Here is a 9,107-nt window from a genome sequence, read left to right as displayed (position 1 = left end):
GTGTGTGTGTGTGTGTGTGTGTGTGTGTATGTGTGTGTCAACTCCTTGCTCTGCCTCCCTTCTCCTGTCCAATGACAAGCCTCTCACTGCCCTAATGTGATTGGACAGGGAAAATCCTACAACAGGAGGAAGTTAGGTCCTTGCCAGAGTGTCTTTGAAGTATAGAGGCCATTCCTGTTTCCTTTGCTTGACCACCATGAGATAAACAGATCTAGTCTACCATTGAGAGCTGCCTCACCAGAGACCCAAAGCAGCAGAAACACCACCATGCACTCAAGCCATGAGCCCGCCTCTCTCATTGCTTCCCACGAGCACTTTGTCATGGCGATAGGAATCTGACACACACAGCTGCCCAGTTAGAAAGTGGCAGCATAGGATTGGAGCCAACTGCCTCCAAAGATCATTCTGTTAGGAACACTGCCTGTGTCAACAGAGTAGGGCTCCCATGACATCATTGAATCGACGTACAACCAATCCAAAAGAGAAGAAAATACAAAACCCTCGTGCATGTGAAATGTCAAACTTTTGTAGGCATGTTTCCTTCCTGATAATGATCTGCTGAAGCAAATGCTAATTAGCTGTCCATTGCTCAGAAGCTCCACCCAGGGGGGAGGAGGCTAGAAAGCAATGATCAAACTTTGACAATGGGAGCCTTGCCCAACTTTCCCTAGCTAGGCCAGAAGGGAGACCCCATATTCTGATCTCATGCAAAGATCCTGGTAATTTGAAAGGGGAGGCCACTCAGGATTTAGGATGTGGCAGATGGCGAGAGAAGACGTCTGGCTAGACACACACAGGCATCTCTCTTCACTGGCTCTGAGGAGTTGGGAAGACAGAGGTTTGGTTTGCCACTTCTAAAAGAGCCAGCACAATGCTCTCTAGCCCTGATGTTCCAACTATAGGGAGCCCACTTACCCGAGAGAAGATTGGTGGCAAGTATAAATTGGTCCTGGTTAAACTGATTTTATAAAAGCAAGAGTCTATGTCCCCCACTTTTCTCTCTGTTCTATTCCCAAGCCCCAGATGCTCATGGAGGAAATGAAGGGTAGAGGTAATGGGTGTGCATGCATGCATCTATGTGCATACAAAAGAAAACACTTAACTCTTTCACACCAGAGCTTGTGGAAGAAATATTCTTCCAGACCCTTCATATAAGGACTTGGCCAGGTGTCTCCCTTGGACAACATATTTATTACCAAACTGGTGGATGTGGGCTTTGTTTTTGGAAACGGTGTGGGGTAGGTAGGAGGTAATGATTCTTGAAATAGTGGGAAGAAGAAGAAAGCAACAAAAGGAAGAGATCTTGAAGTTGGGTCTGAAGCCATCCTCAAGGTCCAGCCGAGAGGACCAATGGGCCAAGGGATAGAGGGATGGGAATGTGGATCTATAGGTCAGGGTGAAAAGCTGCCTCTTAAAGGGACTCTCCACCCTCAGAGTTGCTCTGACCCCTCTGCGTTCCAGCTGTGCATGTGAGTGCCAGGGCTGATTATCCACCAGAGCCTTTGGCAGCAAGGGAACTTGGTTTCCACACCCAGCGATTTCCACAAGGTGATCTGCTAGAGTACAGAGAAGTCTATCAAAAAGCCCCAACAGCACAGCCTGGGACAGGCAACCAGGAGGTGGAATTAATCCCAACAGGCCTAGCTAGTCCAGTGATGTGCAGCTATGGCCAGGGGAGGATGATGACTGAGGGTCATTTCTTTCTCTCTGCACATTAAAAAAAAAAAAAAATCAATCTGAGAGAAAGGGAAAACAGAAATGCACATCTGGAGGTTGCCGGTCCCTTTAAGTCTCAGCCCCTTCCCCTGGAAGGTGCTAGCAGATTAACTGTGTATATGTGCGTTTCACCATGGAGCCCATTCTGCCTTCCTCCTCTCTCCCCGCTCAGAGGTATTGCAGACCATGGCCAATTTACCCGTTTGTTGCAGGTCTTTGGTGGATGGAAAGATCCCAGCTCCTCTTCATTGTTTGAACTCCTGCCCTCCTCTCTCCTCCTATTCCGTACCCCAATAACATTTGCTTGCCACGTTTTCTAGGTTGATGCTGAACATCCTATGGTTTTCCTTTTGGTCCTGTTTCTCTCCCTTCTCTTCTTTGACCTCTCTTCTGTTTTCCTTCTAAAGTAGCTCTATTCCCAAACAAATGACTCACATTTACAGACAGTCCCCAGATTTTTTTTTTTCAAGATCCAGTTTTAAAGCATACATATATGCAGGGTTCACTTGGGAGATTCATCCCTACCCACCCTCTCCCGGATTAGTGTTCCTTTCTACCCTGAGTAGTATGTAAGAACCCTGGAGTGCACTAGTTATTCCCTGCTTAGAGCATGTGATGTAACTGGAAGAGAGAAATCTCTGACTCAGGCTGACCCTCATCTGACCTGAAACCTGGACAGCCTCAACCCCAGTCAGGCTGCCCCAAACCTCCTGGGGCAGCATAGGTTTTCTTTGGGCAGAAATGCCTGGGAACTTTGAGTCCCCTTTCCCTGTGGCCTGACCTCCTCTTCTAAGAATAATAGCCCTAGGACGGCCTGTCTTGTACTTTACTCTGAAGGAGACGGCTGGGAAGCCAGACATCTTAGGGAGCTGGGTAAAGCTAGGAGGATGGAAGAACATAGGCTTAGCTCTTATGAGTAAAAAGTGGGAAAAGAGAGCTGGCGGCCTTTGGGAGCAAACAGCTGAGAGGCTCCATGAGCACTCTCCTGCTTCTGAAGCCTCTTGCCCTCTCTGAGAGCCCAGCGGAGCAAGCACAGATGCGCCCCCTTTGGAAAGCTTTCTCTGGAAAACAAAAGGGGTCAAATGTCATTGTTAAAAGAAGGCAGGTCTCCTTGGTCCTAGGTCCTCTACATTCCACCAAGGGGACCGAGACTCTGTGCTCTGAGATGAAGCCCTTTAAGCTGCCACACCTCCCGCAGAGGCAATCATCAAGACTTGAGAATACCACTTGGGCTTTGTAAGGAGGCTGTTTACCCAGCAGTCCCAGCAGGGAAAGTCGAGGAAACCCAGGCAGGCAACAGTAGTAAAGTCGGGACCCTGGTCTTTCCCTCCAGGCCTGACTCTCCTCTCCAAGGCTCTGTTGCCTTCCTAAGAAGGCAGCAGCCCACCCACCAACCAATCCCTCCCTCCCCCAGCCTGTGCCCAGGGAGCCTTTGATAGCTCCCAACACTTTGGCAGCATTTTCATCCTACTGAGTCTTTATATCAAGGATCCTGGGATGGTACTTATAAGACACCCCTGAGGGTGCTGTCTAGAGAGGCTTCTAGACCCAGAGACACTTCTATCCCATCAGAAAAGCCAAACTTGCCCTGAGGCGTATGGACATGACCAGTGCAGGAAAGAGGCTAACCCTGATTGCATCTACACAGAGTCCAGCATACTGTGCGCACTGCTTCAGTGATCCGGTCCTTTGGTTATCTCTGAGCTTTGATTCCAGACTTAGGAACCACAAGATGACTTCTCTCCCTCCTGGTAGTTCCTTCTAGCAAACAGAAGTGAAGGTATAGGTCATATGTGATATACAATAGGCTATATGCTATAGACGATGTCGTATATATGATATATGATAGACTATATACTAGACTATAGGAGATGACACATAACCAGTGCAGTCCAGCCACCGTGTCTGACTCACACTCCCTAGACCCATGGCTACTTCTGCCCTGAGGAAGTGGAAGGGTCCTCTGTGGAGGAGGTAGAGAGGATGTAGACCATGTGACCCATGAAAGGCAGGGCAGGAAGGTTGAACTGAATGCCTCCCTGCCGCTTCTAACCCAACCAGGCTCCTGGCCGGATGCTGGTGTTTGGAATTCCCAACAGCTACACTCAGGTGCCAGGACAGTGATTCTAATGGAAATGTTGCTCTGTTCTTGTCTGTCTAATATTCCTTTTTAATCCCCGTCCTGCCTGCCCCTCCCTCATGTAGGGTTACTTTAGTGATCCCTGGAATGTTTTTGACTTCCTCATCGTCATTGGGAGCATAATTGATGTCATTCTCAGTGAAACTAATGTGAGTATCGCTCTGCCCTCCCCAGGGACCCTGGTCCTTCCACCTTTCCTGCCTTCTCCACTCCTCCCTCTCTCTCTCTTTCTCTCTCTCTCTCTCTCTCTCTCTCTCTCTCTCTCTCTCTCTCTCTCACTCTCTTTGTTTACCTCTGTTTATGTTTTTGTTTTCATTTCTGATTTTACCCACCTCCAGTCATGCTTTTTATTGAACCTGCCGTCGTCTTGTGAGGGGAAAAAGGCAGAAGTCTATTCTCCCTTTTTTTCCCACTTGCCCTGACTACACCAGGGCCCAAGGGCGCAGAGCTGAGCGGAGGGAACAGGCTGCACACTGGTTGGGCCAGGCCTGGCTGCCTTCCGGGTGGCTGTCGCCCACCCAGCCTCGGAACTAACCTAGCTTTTGTCAGGCCTCTCCATCCTGCGAAACCCAGGTTGCCCAGGTTTGAGCCGCCAGCTTGTAGAGTGGTAAGAGAGTTTAATACACCGCGTAACCTCTTTCTTCTCTCATTTTTTTCTCTTCTCTCCTTTCTTTCATGCCTCTTTTGTTTTTGTTTTGTTTTGTTTTTTCATTTTCCTCCTCCCTGTATTTTTTGTTTTCTCCTCTTTTGTTGGTTTGTCCCCTTCTCTCTTTCCTGGCTTTCCCGCCCCATGCAGCACTATTTCTGTGATGCATGGAATACATTTGACGCCTTGATTGTTGTGGGTAGCATTGTTGATATAGCAATCACCGAGGTACACGTAAGTACATGGCGTCTGTGACCCTGCCGGCCCCGCCTGCTTAACATCCATCCGTTTCCCCCTGCTTTATTTTTTGTCTCTCATTTTTACCTCCTGTGCCCACCTCCTTATTTCTATTTCATGTTTTAATTCGTTTAAATTGGCTCAAATTGGGGTTTTTTGTTTTGTTTTGTTTTGTTTGGAGATTTCTTTCTCTTTTTTCTTTTCTTTTCTTTTTTTTCTTTTTTTTTTTTTTTGTTGTTGTTGTTATTTGGTTAATCTTTGGAACGCACTAAGACTTCCTTTTAAATGTTGGTTGCTGCATCTTTTTCTCTCAGGCTGGCATGACTCACACCGTATAGGAGGGTGCAGCTATGTGACTTCTGGAGGGAGAAAAATGAAGGGTTCTTTATAAATTCTGGGCAACCACTGGAGTTGGGACCCAAGCCTTTCCTAACCCCAGATCATCTCCAGACACCGCCTCACCTCCTCTTGATTGTCCATCCTCATAACATCCTAAAAAGATGTGCTCTCAAACAGAGCACCCAGAGCTGAGGCTAGGAATGTGCCTGCATTGTCAGCCATGACCTTCCCTCTCCCGAGAACTAGCTGATTATCTGCACATTGAACAGACTCTGTCTGCTTTGACTAAATGCCATTAGCCCGTGGTAGTGGCCATGTTTGAGGTCTGCTTATCCTCCCTTTTCTGGAAACAGTAAAGAGCCTGGTGGACGGGTGATTTACTGAAAGTTGGATGGATTTTCTCTTCCCATTGCCATGGGCGCAGGATCCATGTAAGAGCCTCATGCCCATGTGAACTCACCATAGAGCGTGAACTGTGCACCCTCCTGCTCTCCCTCCCCTTGCCCTTCATAACCTGCCCCTGGCTCTCGGGCCTCAGGCAGACCCCACAGTCTCTCCTCCCCAGAGCTGCCTCCTTCTATACAGTTCTTGCACATGTCTTCTTGTTACCTGGCATGTTTAAGCATCCTCTCTTTATCTATAAGCAAGTCCTCTTGCAGTTATTCCTTAACATGTCTTGTTTAGTTTTTGTCATTATTTTTCCATAAGTAAGAGACTTGATGTCTGCATAAGCCTTTGATGGATAGAACCATTGAATGCAAGCAAAAGGCACCTGATTCTGTAATTCGATCTTGGATGTTTGGAACTCCCTCGCTGTCCTCCATACATCCCACCCCTCCATGCAGCCTGGCCCATTCCCAAGACTTGGATTAGACATATTCTCTCACCGGTTTGGTTCTCCTCTGTAGCCACGGGGCTGAGGAAGGACGATTTTACGTTCTTCATACAGTCCTTTCTTTGCCCTTTGCTTATCCTATAGCTCCAGTCTCAACTGGCCCTCTATCTCTGAGACTGTGTGTGTGTGTGTGTGTGTGTGTGTGTGTAAGTGAATTATAGGGTAAAAAATTGAAGGGTTCTTTACAAGTTCTAGGCAACCATTGGAGTTGGGACCCAAGCCTTTCCTAACCCCAGATCATCTCCAGACACTGCCTCTCCTCCTGTTGATTTTTCCATCCTCAAAACATCCTACAAAGATGTGTTATCCAAACAGAGCACCAGAGTGTGCAGCTATGTGTGTGTGCACATGCCTATATGCACAACCCTCGGGCTTGGCTCCTTCCAGTAAATTCCCAGATAAATAATAACAAAACCAGTCTTTCACAACTGTTGTTAGCCTCCTTTCTGAGTAGACACCTAGCAGGCTGCCTGTGTGAACCCTAAGTTATATTCCAGTTGTTATTTAAGTCTCAGAACTTAAAGGCTAGACCCAGTGCTTAGCATAGATGCCACACACTGCGCTGCCCTGAGGGTTCTGCAGGGAAAACAGCAAAAAGAAAGACAAGCCATGGACTCTGACCTATGTATGCAGACAGTACCGCAGATTTGTACAGAAATCAGAGCAAAGATACACAGTAGGAAAACATAGGAAAGGGCAACTGGCTCCTTCCCATGATGGCAGAAGACCCTTTGCACCCCAGGAGTTCCTCTGGGGTTCTTTTACTGATGGCAAAGCCCATAACTCTCATCCTGTTATGACATCTCTATTTTTGTTTTCAGTTTTTAAAAGGGAAGGTAAATATACTGTTCCTATATAAAAAATATAGACATGGGTATATATGCATGTTCACATAAGAGCACCTATTCAAAAGCCTTATGTCAACTGTAAAGATCTATGGAGTAAAAACTACAGCATCTAAGTAAATCACATCCTCTCAAAATCCCTGATCTTACTAGACCATCACCTTGGCGTGCCCGTAACTTAGAGCCTACACTCGCCAAGGGTAACCTTTTTCCCAGGTGCTGTTAATTGATTCATGGAGGTGACCAGCAGGTGCAGCCCATGTCCAGGTCATCAACAGCCACAGGGCCAGGGCCTTGACAGGCCTGTGGCCACAAGCATTACCATAAAAGCCTGCACTGGGCCAGCAGCCAGTAGGACATAAGAATACCCAGCTCACCTTAATCTGCCCTTAGGTGAGCTGCTCCAAGCCCAGTGCCAGGTTTTTCTTAGAACCCCATGGGAAAATCCAGGAAATCCTGTGTCCCTAGCCCCTGCTCCAGACCTTTCCAGACTTCTCTACATGCATATTATCATTACAAGCACACATTCTCAACCCAGGTTCTATCCAAAAGCTACCCAAGATGGCTTTTCAGCTGTAAGCCATCCCCTCGTGCTCCTCCAGAACACGGCTGTCATCCTTTCACTGAATCTTGTACTCACCCTTCCTTCCTTCCTTCCTTCCTTCCTTCCTTCCTTCCTTCCTTCCTTCCTCCCTCCCTCCCTCCCTCCCTCCCTCCCTCCCCCTCCCTTCCTTCCAAGTATTTTGCACATTTAAATCCATCTACCTTTCCCTGGGTACTTCTCATCAATTCTGGAGTCAGCACACACTCATCTTGGTATGCTCACAGTCTCCTTCTATGAGTAGACACTTCTTTAGCCAGTTGGTACATATTTGTGTCAGAAAGGACCCAGTATTCATGGGTTTGCATTCCAGCCAGGATGCAGTTAAGAACAGAGAATAAAGACAAGAATGTCCAAAGAGGCCTGGTAGGGGCACCTGACATGAACAAGTGGGACTTTCATATTCAGGGCAACTTTGGATTTACATACCCTTTTATCCTAAGTTTTGAACTCTGAAGAATCAGAATGGGATCCTCCTAGGGCTTCCGGCTGTTTCTAAGCACCCCCCTAAGCCTCCCCTCTGCCTCAAACCCAGGGCTCTGCCCTTCTCCCTAGCACTTCATCTTGTCTAAATCTGTCCCATTCTTCCAGTGCGAGCTCGGTAGAGTCACAGTGTGATGCTGCTCATTAGTAGGGCCTGACTTCTCCAGTCCTGGACCAGGAATCAAACCCTCCTAGAAATGTTCCGTGGTTGTTTGTGGAAGTCCTGGTAGCATCCCCCCAGAGCGCTCCCTAATATCCCAAATGGGAATCGGTGTGAGGGTGTGACCAGTAGCCTTTCTGAGCTTCTTCGTTGTGCCTCTGAAAGGATATTGAATGATGGAAAGTTCTAGAGGACTTCATTTCCTACATTATAAGTGTGGAGAACCATTAACTGTGCTTTATGAAGCCATGGTTATGTTTCCAGCCTAGGCTCCCAGGAACCCCATGTCTTAGGGTAGTCGATCCAGGTCCCTAGGCCTCAGTGTGTTTGAGTGTGGTAGGAGTTGGATGGAGAGGCCTGAGAGACTCTTGCAGCTCCTGGCCATTGTGAGCCAGTGTGATGAGGTAAGAGTTCCCTGCTACATTTCTAGGACTCGCAGGTCCACACTGTGCTCACCTCCACCTGGGCTCCCCTGTGGCTTATTTGGGGGTTGTGCAGAAACAGGAACAAGAAAGACCATTCCAGGAGAGCTTCAGTCACTAGGATAGTACCTGGAAAAGACCACCAACCCTCGGGGGCTTCTAGGCAAGTTTAGGGGAGGAAACATGGAAGACTGGCTAGATGCAAGATGTTAGGCCACAGAAAAGACCAGAGCATGAAAATAAACTAAGAATCGATGGCATTTGCTGTGACCTTGGCTGGTGAGGAGGAAGAGGGGATAGGGATGACATGAGACCTAGTCCTTGACTGTGTCAGTCTTCAAGATAGCAACTCCATGACTCATGTGATTGAATCAAGACCAAGGACCCCTTATACATATGAAATCTAGGCCCAGGCAAGGCAAGCAACCTGTCCAGAGTCTTATAGCTAACTGATGGCACGCCTATGATTTAAGCCATTCCCATCAGCCAACTCTTACATGCCCACAGAGCAACAGTCGTGCACTGAGATGGCATCAGCATAGCATCCCTGAAACCAGGCATTGGTGGCTTCTACCATTCATGGGTGCTCATCCGCTGCCTTCCTGCAACTGACCTACACAGAC

The 9,107-nt window shown here is 47.8% G+C and overlaps 1 protein-coding gene across 18 annotated transcripts in view; it reads left to right on the top strand.

The window, feature by feature from the left end:
- Cacna1c (calcium voltage-gated channel subunit alpha1 C) overlaps window positions 1–9,107 on the top strand; it is a 568,982-nt gene that overhangs the window by 518,388 nt on the left and 41,487 nt on the right. For 10 of the 18 annotated variants that reach the window (XM_029535125.1, XM_029535124.1, XM_029535115.1 and 7 more), the window contains 2 exons: window positions 3,922–4,005; window positions 4,653–4,736. In XM_029535125.1, coding sequence (XP_029390985.1) covers window positions 3,922–4,005; window positions 4,653–4,736 — 168 coding nt within the window. The remainder of the gene's footprint in view (window positions 1–3,921; window positions 4,006–4,652; window positions 4,737–9,107) is intronic. The other 8 variants (XM_029535130.1, XM_029535128.1, XM_029535129.1 and 5 more) reach the window with 4 other exon arrangements.

Source organism: Mus pahari, chromosome 2 (assembly GCF_900095145.1).
Source record: "Mus pahari chromosome 2, PAHARI_EIJ_v1.1, whole genome shotgun sequence".
Taxonomy (NCBI): Eukaryota; Metazoa; Chordata; class Mammalia; order Rodentia; family Muridae; genus Mus; species Mus pahari.
Note: the sequence above shows the minus strand (reverse complement) of the source record. Positions and strands in the feature narration are given on the sequence as shown.